Raw genomic sequence first — 18,021 nt, 5'->3', positions numbered from 1 at the left:
AAATTTTGAGCAGAGGGATATTTCACATTAAGGTCAGTAGATCAATTAAAAGGTCAAAAGACACTGTGATAAATTGCATTCAGCTTTGATCATCGCTGTGACATTTCTACACAGGACTATTAGGGGTCAATAGTAAAAAAATGTTAAAATATTTGTAAACGCACTGATCTTTACACATGTTTTTAGTCCCCATGATATTTTTTCATTTATTCAGTTGAAGCATCTGTTGAGTATGGTTTTGATAGCTTCACAATTGGTATTTAGTAAGGGGTAGATCACTCAAATTGCTGTATATATTTACCACTCTTGTGTATTAACAATGAATGAACAAGATACAAGAAGCAGATTTTTACTGCATGCAAAATCATTATTACTAATCGACTATCAGTCGAATGGACCAAAGATCAAATAATGAAACGAAATTTGAATGATATTATAATAAAATAAATGCAATAAAAGAGTGATAACGAAATTGAATTCTCATTACAAAATTGAGAAACCGTCCTTCCTCGAAGACAGTCGATAAGATAATTTTCCTCAACAAAAAACGGTTGATTTTCCATGTGTCGTATAGAAAGTACAGTAATTGTATGCGCTTCACTACTGCGAGAATTATTTCTGTGTCTATGTTGTTTTTGTAATAAATTACCCACCAATATACTAGCTGGCTTTGTTTGTAAATTTATTAATTGGACTGATCTTTTACCATGTACCAATTATTTTTTTGTTATCTTACGATTGCTCAAATGCAAGGAACAAACCATTGTTGTGAGAATGTTTTGACAATTGGAAAATAAATCCATTACATTTGAAACTGTTTAAGGACATTTTGATAGCCAGAGCAATTAATAAATGAATAAGCATATCTAACTGTTTAACAATTTCACAGGCAACTGACTTGTTGATTGTTTTAGATTACACCCCCAATTTATTTCATAATAAGCTTTAAAAAATATCTGCTGGCAATTTTTTAATGCTTACAAAAATATAAAAACTGCATGAATTTATGAATTCAATTGATGGGGGAAATCATACATTTTGGAGAATAAGGTCTCCATATTTATTTCATCCACGTGTTACGTTTCATTAATTTTGATGATACTTTTTAAATAGATTTAAGTAAAAGGGTTTTTGAGTTATAAATGCGTCATGTTCCAGTGAAGTTTGAAATAAGATATTTCCGAATATTTGACTATCGTTCGAATATTGCAATCGAATAATCGACTAAGGAAAATAAATATTTTGACATCCCTAATTATTATTAATTATATTTGAATGTCAATAAAGAATGAAAGGTAATTTCATTATTTTGAAAACATCCACTACACAACTTGCTGCCCATCACTGTCCTAAATATGATCATGATATTTACCACTTATGTGAAATAAACATGGCATAGTGAGTGACTAGTATCTGCAAGCTTTAATTGCTTGTGAATCTTACAGGTATTTGTTGGTTTACAGTATTTCTGAAACATTCTGAACATCCTGCTGTAGGAAAAATGGCAGATTATTGTTGATCAACATCAACTCTTGATAAAATTTTGATTATTCTTTTTTCACAAGGGATTGCAGAATTAATAAGTTGGATTTTATCATTGATGAAGGTATTACCTGTAAGCTTCTATAAAACCCTCAATAAAAAAAATCATAATGTATTAAGGTTCATTGATACTCTGATAAGAAAGATAACTCTTAATTAAATAAATACTATTATTCTTTAATTGTTAAATTTGTCATGTTGAAATGAATTTTTTGTCCAATATTGCACCACAAGTTATGCTATAATTGTTTGTATTTTACTCATAAAGTACTTTTCTTTCACGAAATATATAGCATTAAAGAAACATTTTATATGAGTAAGTAGAGGGTTTATGAATTTTAAGGGTATTGGCCCCAGGGTCAGGGGCCTTAGTGACTGATGTGATACAAGACAGATGCTGATATTTTACTGAAGATACCAGTACGAAATAATTCTCAGTAATTTTACTTTATAAGATCAATATAAAACAATGAAGAAAGGTTTAAACTATAAAAAAAAGAAGATAGAGAACTTGTATTGGTGAATACTAGCACTCATTGGCTGTACAAATGCACTTGCAAGCTTGTGCACTCTGAACAGCCAACTCATTATATTCCTCAATATAATATCAATAACCCTATAATATAGTATTGGATATATAGTAAAACTTGAGTAATCCAAATGTTGTGTTTTCCCAATCTTGCCTATTATGATCAAAACTGTCAAGTAAATTCAACTGATTAAAATATTTTCTAATCAAAAATGTTATCCAATTTAAAAATCTATGGAACTACCGGTAGTGGTGTCACGTGTATTTGTGAATGCTTGATGATAAGCTGATATGGTTTTAATTAATTTAGAACTAGTTAATGCAATTTAATTGTTTTAATTGCTGCAGATCAGTGCTAGTGATAGAGATGAAGGCCAGACAGTAACATACGCCCTGAAAAACAAGAGAGAATTGTTTTCAATAGATAAAACAACAGGAGTCCTGTTCTTAAAGAATGATCACAATACATTGGATTATGAGAGGCAGCAAACATATGTGTTGCAACTGATAGCCAAAGATGGTAAAAGAAAGAATTTAAAATCAGTATTGATAATGTACATTTGACTTTGTATTGTATTTAGTGCCTTTGGTAGAAAGCAGCTTCTGTAAATCAATTGCTAAATGTTTTGTGTATATATGTGTGTATATATATTTATATCTAGCACATTCAGCAAGTGCTAAATCAATTAAGTCTTCACAAACTTGCTGAAGAATCATTTATCAAATATCTTAAACAATAAATATAATACATTTACAGGATATAATATGTTAAACCTTTGTTGTACTGTTCAAAAAATAGTTTCTGCAACAATACCATAGTCTTGGCTTTGGGAGTTATATGAAAGTTAAATTACATTGATGTTTTTTTGTGTTGATGAATGTAAAATGAAGTGTTCTACCACCGCTTTGTAGATGGTCAGCCTCCACTGTCAGGGGAGGCTACTGTGGAGGTTCACCTGACAAATGTAGATGATACTTGTCCAGTCTTTAGTTCATCTCTGTATACCGTGGCTATCAAAGAAAACAAAACATACAACGACATCCTGCAGGTAACATTACAATGTACTTAATAAACAGGTAACTATATTTTGTACTTATTGACAGGTAATGTACTTTACACTCATTAGCTCACCTGATTCAAGGGCTTAAATGCGCTTTTCTGATCAAAATTTGTCTGTTGTACGTCGTCATTGTCACAGTTTTTGTCATCATTGTTGTAAACTTTTCACATTTTCGTCATTTTCTCCAGAACTACTGGGCCAGTTTCAACCAAACTGGCAGAGAGTATCCGTGAGTAAAGGGATTTCAAAATTGTTTAAATAAAGGGCTATTAGTGATTGGACATCGGTAAATTTTCATAATCGGTCATTGGTTATGATGAGATTTTACCGATTATAATTGGATGTCATAGTTTTGTATATAAAAAGCAGACTATTACAAGTATTTCATATTTTTTCTTTAACATGAATATATGAAATATATAATAGATAGTTTTCTTTCTTGTTTTGCTTCTTTTATACTTTCTATATTAAAACACATTTGGTTCTTAATCACCTGTATCAGGTGCAGACACCAATTTCTTTCATTACGAAGAAATAAATTTTAAACCGGGAATGGATAATTCGGAATTCATTTTATAAGAAGTACGTTTCCGATGCTTGTTTTTGAAAATAATAATTGATCATCGGATTTGGTAGCATTTTTTTGTTAACATCAAATCTTATTATCGGTACATTACTAAGGGCCATACTCTGCTCCAAGGGCAGAGAAAAAAAGAACTTATGTGAAACTTAAGTGAACTTATGTGAAAGATTTCTGACATAGAGCATATTCAAGTTTGTTCAAATCATGACCCTTCGGGGTAGGGTGGGGCCACTATGGGTGATCAAAGTTTTACATAGGAATACAGAGGGAAAAATGTTTAAAAATATTCTTCTCAAGAACGGCAAAGCCACATATATATATATATATATATATATATATATATATATATGATCAGTCATATTTATATGGAAGCATCCTCAGGTGTTGTCAATTCAGATTTGTTCAAACCATGACCCACTGGGGTAGGGTTGGGCCACAATGGTCAGTCAAAGTTTTACATAGGAAAAATCTTTTAAAATCTTCTCAAGAACAGCAAAGTCAAGATTATTTAAGGAATGAAATTAATAGCTACCCAATTTATACAGTATAAAGTGGGTTGGGGCATTTTAAGCTTTATAAACTGCGAAGCGGTTTATAAAAAAGCGTAAACTGTTCAACCCTCTTTATACCGTATAAATTTGGTAGCTATTAATTTCATTCCTTATAATTTAATTTTGTTCATTCATTTAGTGTAAGAAAAAAGATGATTGCCCTTAAAAAATGACTTCAAATTGTACAAAATTTAAATGTAACATCAGGCGGATCGATACATTTTTGACGAAAGTCATTGTGAACCCAATTTATACGATATAAAGTAATTTTTTTTTTTCCAATCAAATGGCGCGTTACAATCAGAATTAAATTATTCATGTTTATATGGAAGCTTTCTCAAGGTAGTTTACATTCAAGTATGTTCAAATCATGACCCCTTGGGTTGGGACTGGGCCACTATGTGATGAAAGTTTTACATGGGAAGTCATAGGAAAAAGAATCTGCTGATGAAGGCCATAGTTACTCGGTGAGCATTGTGGCCCATGAGTCTCTTGTTGACAGGTACACTGGTACTTAATAACAGGAACACATAGTTTTGACACTTTACATTGTACTAAATGACAGGTAATTTTACATTGTACTTATAGACAGGTAACTTTACAGTATACTTAATGACAAGTAACTTAACATTGTATTTATTGACAGGTAACTTTATATTGTATTTATTGTCAGGTAACTTTACATTGTACTTACTGACAAGTAACTTTACATTGTATTTATTGACAGGTAACATTACATTGTATTTATTGACTGGTAACTTTACATTTTACTTACTTACAGGTAACGTTACATTGTATTTATTGACAGGTAACTTTACAGTGTATTTATTGACAGGTAACTTTTCATTGTACTTATTGACAGGTAACTTTACATTGTACTTATTGTTAGGTAATTTAAAAGTATACTTACTGACAAGTAACTTCACATTGTATTTATTGACAGGTAATTTTACATTTTACTTACTGACAGGTAACTTTACAGTGTACTTATTGACAGGTAACTTTACATTGTACTTATTGTTAGGTAACTTTACAGTATACTTACTGACAAGTAACTTTACATTGTATTTATTGACAGGTAATTTTACTTACTGACAGGTAACTTTACAGTGTACTTATAGACAGGTAACTTTACAGTATACCTACTGACAAATAACTTTACATTGTATTTATTGACAGGTAATTTTACATTTTACTTACTGACAGGTAACTTTACAGTGTACTTATAGACAGGTAACTTTACAGTATACTTACTGACAAATAACTTTACATTGTATTTATTGACAGGTAACTTTATATTGTATTTATTGTCAGGTAACATTACATTGTACTAACTGACAAGTAACTTTACATTGTATTTATTGACAGGTAACATTACATTGTATTTATTGACCAGTAACTTTACATTTTACTTACTTACAGGTAACTTTACATTGTATTTATTGACATATAACTTTACATTGTACTTATTGACAGGTGACTTTACAATTGTATTTATTGACAGGTAACATTACATTGTATTTATTGACAGGTAACTTTACAATGTATTTATTGACAGGTAACTTTCATTGCACTTATTGACAGGTAACTTTACATTGCACTTATTGACAGGTAACTTTACAGTATACTTACTGACATACTGACAAGTAACTTTACATTGTATTTATTGACAGGTAATTTTACATTTTACTTACTGACAGGTAACTTTACAGTTTACTTATTGACAGGTAACTTTACATTGTATTTATTGACAGGTAACTTTACATTGTACTTATTGTCAGGTAACTTTACATTGTACTTATTGTCAGGTAACTTTACATTGTACTTATTGACAACTAACTTTACATTGTACTTTTTGACAGCTAACTTTACATTGTACTTATTGACAGGTAACTTTACAGTATACTTACTGACAGGTAACTTTACAGTGTACTTTTTGACAGCTAACTTTACATTGTTATTGTTTACAGATTCAAGGGAATACTTTGTATGTAGTGACAGAAACTGTACTTTGTACTTATTCAAAAGTTATTGTGCTTTGTACTTATTGACTGGTGACTTGACTTTATACTTGATGACAGGTAAGTGGACTTTATACTAAACAACAGATAACTGTACATTGTACTTATTGGAAGGTTACTGACATGTACTTTTAATTATACTAAGTGACAGGTAACTGTGCTTTATACATATTGACAGGTTCTGTACTTTGTACTTATTGACAGGTAAGTGGACAGGTAAGTGGAAAGATAATATGTAGTTTTTTAGCTCACCTGAGCCAAAGGCTCAAGTGAGCTTTTCTGATCAAAATTTGTCCGTTGTCTGTCGTCATTGTTGTTGTTGTAGTCGTTGTTGTCGTTGTGGTTGTAAACTTTTCACATTTTCATCTTCTTCTCAAGAACCACTGGGCCAATTTCAACCAAACTTGCCACAAAGTATCCTTGGGTAAAGGGGATTCAAGTTTGTTCAAATGAAGGGCCACGCCTTCTTCCAAGGAGAGATAATTAAGAATACGTGAAAAATTAATGGCATCATTAAAAAATCTTCTTCTCAAGAACCACTGTGCTTAAAAATATGAAACTTATGTGGAAGCATCCTCAGGTAGTGTAGATTCAAGTTTGTTCAAATCATGACCCCTGGGGGTTGGGTGGGGCCACAATGGGTGATCAAAGTTTCACATAGGAATATATAGGAATAATCTTTAAAAATCTTCTTCTCAAGAACAGCAAAGCCATGATTGGTCATATTTATATGGTAGCATCCTCAGAAGTGTAGATTCAAATTTGTTCAAATCATGACCCACGGGGGTCGGGTGGGGCCACAATGGGCGATCAAAGTTTTACATAGGAATGTATAGGAAAAATCTTTAAAAATCTTCTTCTCAAGAACAGCAAAGCCATGATGGGTCATATTTACATGGAAGCATCCTCAGGTAGTGTAGATTCAAGTTTGTTCAAATCATGACCCCCGGGGTCGGATGGGGCCACAATGGGCGATCAAAGTTTTACGTAGGAATATATAGGAAAAATCTTTAAAAATCTTCTTCTCAAGAACAGCAAAGCCATGATTGGTCATATTTACATGGAAGCATCCTCAGGTAGTGTAGATTCAAGTTTGTTCAAATCATGACCCCCGGGGTCGGATGGGGCCACAATGGGCGATCAAAGTTTTACATAGGAATATATAGGAATAATCTTTAAAAATCTTCTACTCAAGAACAGCAAAGCCATAATTGGTCATATTTACATGGAAGCATCCGCAGGTAGTGTAGATTCAAATTTGTTCAATTCATGACCCCCCCCCCCCCCCCCCCCCCCCCCCGAAACCACTTTTTTATTTATATTTTTTCAACCTTTCAAGATTGAACTGATTTCTGCTTTTTCCTTGACATAGTGCTCAGGTGAGCGATGTGGCCCCTGGGCCTCTTGTTACAGGTAACTTTATTAAATTTGTGTACTTATGGACGGGTAGTTGTATGATGTACTTATTCACAGGTAATCGTATGATGTACTTATTGACCAGTAATACTACCATAAGTTTATTTTATCCTTTTAGGTGTCTGCACAAGATAAGGACACACCCCCATACAAATTAGTTTACCAAGTCAAAAATAATGAAAAGTTTACTTTTAATGGGAATAAACTAGTACTAGAAAATCAGACTACCCTAGATGTTGATAATGATCAGTCTACAGATATAAACTTAACAGTAACTGTCACTGACAACTCCATACGTAGCTGTAACAGCACATCCGTAATCCGAATAACAGTAGAGAACATCAACGACAATCCACCAGTGATCAACACCAGCTCCTGTCTGTATCCGATAGCTCAGAACTCCTCCGGACCTCTATGTAGTGTTAGTGCCACCGATGCTGATCTGAACAGTGGTAGTTTTACATTCTTTCTCACACAGTCCTATGGAATATTTAGCATTGACACTGACACTGGTGAACTATCAGTACTGCCAGACAAGGCACTGAAGGCAAATTTTACATACAATGTCAGTCTTGTAGTCAGTGATCATGGCAGTCCCCCCCTCAGGAGTAAGGCAGTCATCAAAATTTTTGTCATTGCTGCAAACAATTTCAGTCCTGTGTTTTCCAACAAGACTGTAACAGTTGATGTTAAGGAACATTTGTTTCCCCATTCTGTATATAATATGACAGCTACAGATCATGACAATGGAAAAGAAGGGGAAATAATGTACAAATTGGTTGAAGGGGATACAGCTTTTAAAATCAACCCTTTAACAGGGGAGATTACTCTAAATAGAACACTGAAATGTGATAGACACGACAAGCATTACACATTGAAAGTAGAAGCTAAAGATCAAGGCTTTAACCCAATGTCTTCTACAGGGACTGTTACAGTGAATGTTATCAATGTTAATGAAGAGCCTGAGTTTAAAGATATCGTCTTTGATGTCTGTGTCAATCCTCCCATAAAGAACAACACCAGCATTGCGAAAGTTACTGCTAAAGATTTTGATTCTAAGTGCACGGGAAACAAAGAAGATGATCAAGTTACATACAGCTTAATAGATCCTTCACAAAACTTCAAAATTAATGACCATGGAGAAATATTTACTGCACAGAATATAGCTTCTCAAAATTTCAACTTTAGCCTGCAGGTCATAGCCACTGATGTCCATGAACTCAACAGTAGCAAAACTTATTTCATTTCATCTGGCAGAAAGGGGGAGCCTGTGATTAAACCTAAAGTCAATGAAGTCAACATCTCAGAAAATCACACCAGAAACACAATTATAACAAAGATCAATGCAACTGGTGATGGTAAAATCTCGTATAACATCATCAAAATATCAAAACTGAGGGATGCCTTCAAAATAGATTCTAACACTGTAAGTTCATGAATTTGTCATCACAAAATTAAACTTTTTATGAGCAAGACCACATAAACTTTTCTGCCTTGTAAATATTCTGTACAGATCTGGAGATCTTCTTAAAAGTAATTGATTATAAGATATTCCGTGAAGAAAAATGAAATAAAAATTGTTCTGTATGTATACTTGAAAAAGTTGGCTTCATATTTTAGTGGATTTGGTGTAGACAACAATGCACAAATTCATGAATACACTTGATGAATCATTAATACAGTAAAACTCGGTTATAGCGAAGTCCTGGGGACCTGTGAAATTACTTCGCTATATCCGTAATTCGTTATATCCGTATAAGGAATCCATAAAATTTATATAGCTGGGGATCCAAGAAAACTTCGTTATGTCCGTGAATTCGCAATATTCGTGTTCGTACTAAACGAGTTTTACTGTAAATAAAATACACGGCACGGATATATGAAGGGCTAACTCATAAATACACCAACCACTTGATACCAGTAAATGCGCTAAATTTTGAATATGTCAATATATGTACATGTACAATAAATCTCATTTTGTAAATATAAAATGACTTATGTACTTGTCAATCTTGTAGGGAGAAATCAGTTTGTTACGTGAACTGGATAGAGAAAAAGATGGAGACCGTATAGATATGGTTATTCAAGCTTCAAATGAGAATGGAAATTGCAACTCTCAGGTAATGAAAAAATGTCAGTGCACCTCTCAGGTAATAGACAAGTGTTAGTGCACCTATCAGGTAATCAACAAGTGTTGGTGCACCTTTCAGGTAATCAGCAAGTGTTCAGTGCACCTCTCAGGTAATCAACAAGTGTTAGTGCACCTCTCAGGTAATGGACTAGTGTTCAGTGCAACTCTCAGGTAATTGACAAGTGTTCATTGCACCTTTCAAGTAATCAACAAGTGTTCAGTGCACCTCTCAGGTAATCAACAAGTGTTCAGTGCACCTCTCAGGTAATAGACAAGTGTAAGTGCACCTCTCAGGTAATTGACAAGTGTTCAGTGCACCTTTCAGGTAATGGACAAGTGTTAGTGCACCTCTCAGGTAATCAACAAGTGTTAGTGCAACTCTCAGGTAATGGACTAGTGTTCAGTGCACCTCTCAGGTAATTGACAAGTGTTCATTGCACCTCTCAAGTAATCAACAAGTATTAGTGCAACTCTCAGGTAATCAACAAGTGTTCAGTGCACCTCTTAGGTAGTCAACTAGTGTTCAGTGCACCTCTCAGGTAATGGACAAGTGTTAGTGCACCTCTCAGGTAATCAACAAGTGTTCAGTGCACCTCTCAGGTAATGGACAAGTGTTAGTGCACCTCTCAGGTAATTGACAAGTGTTCATTGCACCTCTCAGGTAATCAACAAGTGTTCATTGCACCTCTCAGGTAATTGACAAGTGTTCAGTGCACCTTTCAGGCAATCGACAAGTGTTCAGTGTTGTGTTTACCTGCCCTATGATGAAGAGATCAAAGAGAAATTGCATTTTTTTTTTTGTCTTTTTAGGTTATTATTCATATTGAGGATGTCAACAATAAGTCTCCATATTTTACGGGTATTCCATACAATCTTCAGATTGAAGAAAATTCTTTCAAAACACACAGGTGTCTTTTGACATTATTTGCCAAGGATCTGGATTTGAATGAGAAGGTATTTATAAATTCATTTATCAGTACTCATATCAAAATGGTAATTCATAATGATATATTTACATTTCCAATAAATTTCCCCTATGATTCTTTACAAAATAGAAAACAGTTCATTTTCTCATGAACTACCATGGATGAGCATGATTATCTCCATTGTTACGTCATTGTACCCTACTTGATGTCAAAACTATAGTGCGAACTGTAAATGACAGTTGAATGGCATAATTTGTGGCAACTTGTCAGAGAAATTATGTTAATATAAGAAATGAATTTAATTTTTGAAAATTCATGAGGTACATGAACTACAACGCTTCACGCCGGCATATTTATCATGAAGCACTAACGCCCTTCATGAAATAAGCTGGCGTGAAGCATCGTAGTTCATGTACTCATGAATCTTCAAAAATTAAATTCATTTCTTAAATGAATGTCATTTTCATTTAAGTATGAACTTTTCACAAGGACTTTTTTAGCTCACCTGAGCCGAAGGCTCAAGTGAGCTTTTGTGATTGAAATTTGTCCGTTGTCTGTCATCGTTGTCATCGTTGTGGTAAACTTTTCAAATTTTCATCTTCTTCTCAAGAACCACTGGGCCAATTTCAACCAAACTTGCCACAAAGTATCCTTGGGTAAAGGGGATTCAATTTTATTCAAATGAAGGACCACGCCTTCTTCCAAGGGGAGATAATTATGAATTCATGAAAAATTAATGGCATAATTTAAAAATCTTCTTCTCAAAAACCACTGTGCTAGAAAATATGAAACTTATATGGAAGCATCCTCAGGTAGTGTAGATTCAAGTTTGTTCCAGTCATGACCCCCAGGGATAGGGTGGGGCCACCATGGGCAATCAAAGTTTTACATAAGAAAACACAGGAAAAATCTTTAAAAATCTTCTTCTCAAAAACAGCAAAGCCATGATTGGTCATATTTATATGGAAGCATCCTCAGGTAGTGTAGATTCAAATTTGTTCAAATCATGACCCCCGGGTGAAGGGTGGGGTCACAATGAGCGATCAAAGTTTTACACTGGAATATATAGGGAACATCTTTAAAAATCTTCTTCTCAAGAACAGCAAACCCATGATGGGTCATATTTAAATAGGTAATGTAGATTCAAATTTGTACAAATGATGATCCCCTGGAGAATAGAGGGGCCATAACAGGGGATCATACAAAGGATATATTAAAATTTTCTTCTTAAGAACAGCAAAGCCATTATTTGTCATATTAATTCAAAAGCATCCCTATGAAGTTTAGATTCAAGTTAGTTCAAATATCCCCTCCCCCCAAACCAGTTTTATTAGGTCACCTGAGTCACTCAGGTGACCTATTGCTATCCGTTCTTGTCCGTCGGCGTGCGTCAAGTGTTAACATTTGAACATTTTTAGCTTCTTCTCTGAAACCGCTTAACCAATTTCAATGAAATTTGGCATATAGCATCTATGGGTAAAGGGAAACAAAAATTGTGAATTTCATGGTCCCTGCCCCCATGGGGCCTGAGGGGTGGGGCTAAAACCACCAAAAATAATGCAATCTTTAAAAATCTTCTTCTTTACTCCTGGACATCAAGCAGTCAAACTGTTGGCATCATTGTAATAAGCACTGAGCCCTCTACCAAAATTGTGAAATTCATGGCCCCAGGGTCAGGGGTTCTGGCCCCAGGGTGGGGCTATATAGATCATATAGTGAAAGTGCATTATTTCTTTGAAAATCTTCTTCTCTGCTCCTGGTTATTAAATAAAGTAACTAAGTACATAGTTATGAAGAGCAAGAGTGCCTCTTCCAAAATTGTGAAATTCATGGCCCCAGGGTCAGGGGTTCTGGTGTTAGGTGGGGCTCTTTTGATTATATAGTGAAAATGCATTAATTCTTTGAAAATCTTCTTCTCTGCTCCTGGGTATTAAATAAACTAAGTAAGTACATAGTTATGATGAGCAAGAGTGCCTCTTTCAAAATTGTAAAATTCATGGCCCCAGGGCCAGGGATTCTGGTGTAAGGGCGGGGCTCTATTGATTATATAGTGAAAATGCATTAATTCTTTGAAAATCTTCTCCTCTGCTCCTGGGTATCAAAAAAAATAACTAAGTACATAGTTATGATGCATAAGGATGCCTTTTCAAAAATTGTGAATTTCATGGCCCCAGGGTCAGGGTTCTGGTGTTAGGGCGGGGCTCTATTGATTATATAGTGAAAATGCATTGATTCTTTGAAAATCTTCTTCTCTGCTACTGGAGATTATTTAAACAAACTAAGTGCATGATTATGATAGGCAGGGATGCCTCTTCCAAATTTTTTAAATATATGGCCTCAGTTTTTGGGGTTCTTGGGGAGGGGGGGGGGCTCTATTGATTATATAGTGAAAAAGCATTAATTCTATTAATTAATCATTAATTAATCCTGTCTGTTCCTTAGTCTTGAGCTGATAAATAAATTGCATAGCTATGATGAAAATGGAGCTTCGTACAGAATTTTTAAATCTTGTGGTCCTAGGGTCAGGGGTTCTGGCATAACGAGGGGGGGGGGGGCTTTTGATAATATAGTGGAAAAGTGTTAATTCTTTGAAGTCCATAGTTATGATGATGAGGGTAACTCTTCCAAATTTGTAAATTTCTTGACCATTGGTCTTGGGTTCTGGTGTTAGGGTAAGCCTTTGTTGAATCTGTATTGAAAATGCATTGTACCAGTGACATTCTTCTCTGCTTCTGGGCATATTGGAAACAAACTGAGTAAAAGTTTAAATGATATAAGTAAGCGTATTTCTACCAGATTTTTGAACATCTGGACCATTTGTCTAAGCATTCTGGTCCTGGACAGGGCTCTATTAATTTGTATCCTCTTGAGAGAAGTTATTCCCCTTTTCCATTCACCTTTGATAATTAATCACTGTAAATAATGTATTTGAAAGGTTAATAGAATAAGATAAGTATGCAAGAATGTTTATTGTATAATTCAAAAAGTACTTTCTTAGGCCAAAGTTTTTATTTTTTTTGGTTTACAATTTTCTGTCTCAAAAAAATGCATTGGGTGGTCGAAAAATAAAAATAAAAATAATTTAGGATTCAACAATTTCATTTTAAAATAACAGCAATGTTTATTTTAATAAAAATAATACATGTCAATAGTACTTTTAAGATTTATTGTCTAGATCACATAACTCTTTTTATTAATTTTAATTCATTTCTAACTTTAGACTGAATGTCATTTTCATTTACATATAGTTCTGATTTTTGTTTGTCAATCAGTGCTTGGTTCATGTTATTACACCTCTGTGAATTTTTTTCTACATAAAAGTATGACAAATAAATCTTCTATTTTTTCTAAACAGCCCCTACCGTGGAATAGTTTTTGTGCTATTTGCCCATGGTGAAATAGTCATCAAACTATTCACCGGAAGCATTCCATTTCCCTCGTTTTTCATCTCAAAACTATTATGGGTTGTTGTATTGTGACGTATCTGGTTTGTGACGTAACAAAAGTAAAGTCGGCTTCGGTATAATAAAACACCTATTTACTGACTATTCGGACAATAGCAAGTTTACCGTCCCCCTCGACAGCAACTATTTCCCTCGGCTGCGCCTCGGGAAATAGTCGCTGTCTTGGGGGACGATAAACTTGCTATTGTCCTCATAGCCAGTAAATAGGTGTATAATGTTCAACATTTTGTGCTCTTCAGTGATATGTGATGTGTTATAAACCTTGGTATCCCCACAAACTAAAAATAAGGATCCAAATTCAAGTTAAATTTAGATTGAAGAAAAATACAATTTAAGTGTTTAACAATATTAAAAGTAATTGACGTTGAAATAAAGGTTATAATAATTTGATCATGCAGCTATCAAATTTAATGTTCAACCTGCGGCAAAAAGGCCTAATAATTTCTCAATCAAGTCCTTCTTTAAATGTTTGTTGTGTACCTGCACAGTAGGCAATGCTCATTATTTATTAGTAATTCAAAGTTCTTTAATCTCAATTGAGTATGAAATTTGCAAAGATTTGTATATTGAATTTACTTCTATAAACTAACAGATGTTTTATACACATTTGAATTTATCCAGTGAAATACCAGTCAACGCTGCTTCAACTAAGATGTATCTCTCAGCACTAAATTGGCCTAACTATTATCCATGGATTTATCAGCTTATTTTGGGAAACACCATTTTTGGGGAATTGGGAAAAAATTATCGGCTATTTGATGAAATTGCAATTTTTTTTTAAAATGTTGCTTAAATCATGTACTCAGGGGTAATTCATTTAACATTTCAGCACGAACTCTAATTTGGGCAACCAAATGACAATTAAATATGATCCATCTTATTCGTACAAAATCAATTATGAATAATAGACTAATAAAAGTAAAATGGACTTCAATGAGTATAAAGCATTAATGCAACTTAGGGTAGTACATGTACATGTGTGTATGAGATTTCAATTTAGATCATTATAGTATCTGTTTCTGGAGATTATAAACCTCCTGCAAAAAATTATACTAAGTACACATTTTCTAAAAGTCCTCTTTTAATATGTATTTATGCATTGAAAATATATTTTTCTATCTGAAATAATGCCCGAAGTTCTTACCATTAACTCGCAGATCAAATGAGTAGGTGGAAATAACTTAATAAATCTATATAATTACACAATATCATCATTTTTAGAAAAACAGAGGAAATTCGGATTAAAAGTTGGCGATGTTTTTACAGTATTTTTAAACATGTGTTATGACTGTAGCTTTGCTAAATGAGTTAAAATTACAGACAATCTGACAATTTTACTCAGTGTTTTTCCAAGATAATTAAAAATAAAAGCATTGTTCACTATTTGAGAAAAAATACTGCCAAATTCGGAAAAACTGAACTCATTTTCAATTGGGAATGGGCCGAACTTGGGCCCCTGAGAAGGCACTGATAAATCCTTATTATCTATAGGTGTATCCATGTCTGCTAAGTCAATCAGGGTTGGGCATACACTCTCCAATATTACGGTATGAATTCAGCCAATTGAGACATTGCAATTGGAGAAAGGGATCATTTATCCAAGATTTTATTCACTTTTCCATGCAGAAAAAGTTCTTAAAGTGTGTGTCATTGCTTTCAGTGAGGAATTACCTTGTTACATGACAGAGCCGCCATTTTTGGTTAGCACATGTGTTTATTTACGGTCACCTAAATGTTTGTAAAGGTCTCATATATTTATAAGCGCTTATTTGACTAAGATGCATTCTAAAATTTAAAACCCACCAGTTCAGCTGAGAAAAATCCGGAAAAATATGTCGGAAAAAGACATTATTTTTATTTTCATGATTTGTGAAAATTAGGGTCGGCAGAATCGTAAACCAAACGAAAAAAAAACTTTGGCCTTAGTTTTAATAATCAGGTAGACCTGTAAGTAATAGATAAATAAAAATGAGACAAAAATAACTTATCTTATTAAAAGTTCTTCAAAGACCATAAGAGAGGTCAATGCTAAAGGTCTTAATATGGGTTCAAAAATAGTACAGAAGCACTAATAGTTTGTTAATAGTCTGCATGGTGATAGTGTTAAGTGGGGGACAGATTAGAACTTAATTTATGAGTTGATACTGAATACTAGAGTAATTATTTTGTTGATCCTGATCTTCCTACTTCTCTTGCTTTAGGGCAACAAAGCTTCATCTATCAGCATTTAACTTCTAAATTGTTGTATTATACTCAGGTGACCATTAAGGCCCTTGGGCCTCTTGTATTTAAACTTTTCAAGACTGAACTGATTTCTGCTTTTTCCTAGCCAGAGTGCTCAGGTGAGCGATGTGGCCCCTGGGCCTCTTGTTTTATCATTAAGCACATTTAATTCAGATGATAACAATAACACCCGTAGACAGAGTGCATAGCTCCCATACACAACTCACCAAACTTTTCTTTCTTTTGTAGCTAAATTTTAGTATTGTAAATGCCAATCTGAACGTGTTTAAACTATCAACTGTTGATGGTCAGCCAAATCAAGCTCAAGCCTGTCTTCAGATAAACAGAACACTGGATGCAGAGACTGATCCTAAGGATATTAGTTTACAGGTAAAATAATATTTAGGTACATTTATGTTTGGTTTATTAGTTTACAGGTAAAGGTAACATTTTTAAAATTACTTAACCTTTATGTTTGAATTATTAAATACAGGTAAGATGATATTAATTAGGGCCCCACTCTGCGGGCGCCCTATAGTGATCAGTCTGTCCGTCCGTCTGACCGTCCAAGATCTCTTGTCCGGAGCATATCTTCTCTCTCCTTGGCCCAATCTGGCTCATACTTCACCCACAGAGTGTCTTTGGGTTAAGGGTGTGCAGTGACCTTGAACCATGTTTCTAGGTCTAAGGTCAAGGTCATAGCAGAATTATATGAAAAATCCTTGTCTGGAGCATATCTTCTCTCCTTTTGGTCCAATGTGGCTCATACTTCACTCTCAGAGTGCTACTGGTCAATGGATGTGCAGTAACCTTGAATGAAGTTTCTAGGTCAAGGGTCAAGGTCAAAAATATCCTCTCTGTTTAAAATCTTTGTTCGGTGCATGGTTTCTTTCTCTTAAGTCCAGTCAGCCTCAAACTTTACCAATTGACTTAGGGTACAGAACATTTGTGATTTTCCTTCCATATTTTGATAGAGGATATGCAACAGTTTTCATAAAGGATATGCAACATTCGTGATTTTTGTGCGGCTTTTTGATAGAGGGTATGGAGCACTTGTGATTTTCGTGCCATTTTTTATTATAACAAGGATGACATAGAAGCCCTTTAGACTCAAACAACACACCCCTTAATAGTACACAAGTGTTCCTCTTCAAAATAAACCCTTTTCAGCTACCTTACATTTTCATGTTCGATGCTGAAAGCGGGGCCCTTTGAGATGGCCACCATCTCAATGATATCTAGTTTACTGTTAGGTTTGGGTTATTAGTTTACAGGTAAGATAATATCAATTTATAAATTTATCTGAAGTTTGTGTTTGGTTTATTAGTTTACAGGTAAGATAATATTACTAACCTTTGTTATATTCAGTAAAGAAAAGTCTCTATATTCTCTATATAGAGAAACATAATTGATATTACATGTAGTTCCTCCAAAAAATATTGACAGTCATTTAATTATACCCCCGCTCCGTAGTAGCGGGGGGGTATACTGTTTTACCCTTGTCTGTCTGTCTGTCTGTCCATAACAAATTTTTCATCGCAGTTTTCTCAGCAACTACTCATTGCAGGTGCTTA

At 34.1% G+C, this 18,021-nt stretch overlaps 1 protein-coding gene across 1 annotated transcript in view; it reads left to right on the top strand.

The window, feature by feature from the left end:
* LOC133204437 (protocadherin Fat 4-like) overlaps positions 1–18,021 on the top strand; it is a 52,249-nt gene that overhangs the window by 13,261 nt on the left and 20,967 nt on the right. Inside the window, exons 6-12 of the mRNA XM_061340164.1 lie at positions 2,420–2,591; positions 2,984–3,120; positions 6,492–6,503; positions 7,822–9,129; positions 9,722–9,823; positions 10,645–10,788; positions 16,697–16,837. Of these exons, the coding sequence (XP_061196148.1) occupies positions 2,420–2,591; positions 2,984–3,120; positions 6,492–6,503; positions 7,822–9,129; positions 9,722–9,823; positions 10,645–10,788; positions 16,697–16,837 (2,016 nt within the window). The remainder of the gene's footprint in view (positions 1–2,419; positions 2,592–2,983; positions 3,121–6,491; positions 6,504–7,821; positions 9,130–9,721; positions 9,824–10,644; positions 10,789–16,696; positions 16,838–18,021) is intronic.

This window comes from Saccostrea echinata, unplaced genomic scaffold (genome assembly GCF_033153115.1).
Source record: "Saccostrea echinata isolate AGI-Se365-2 ecotype Australia unplaced genomic scaffold, CSIRO_AGI_Sech_v1 ptg000053l, whole genome shotgun sequence".
Lineage (NCBI taxonomy): Eukaryota > Metazoa > Mollusca > Bivalvia > Ostreida > Ostreidae > Saccostrea > Saccostrea echinata.
This window is presented reverse-complemented; position numbering and strand designations above follow the sequence as displayed.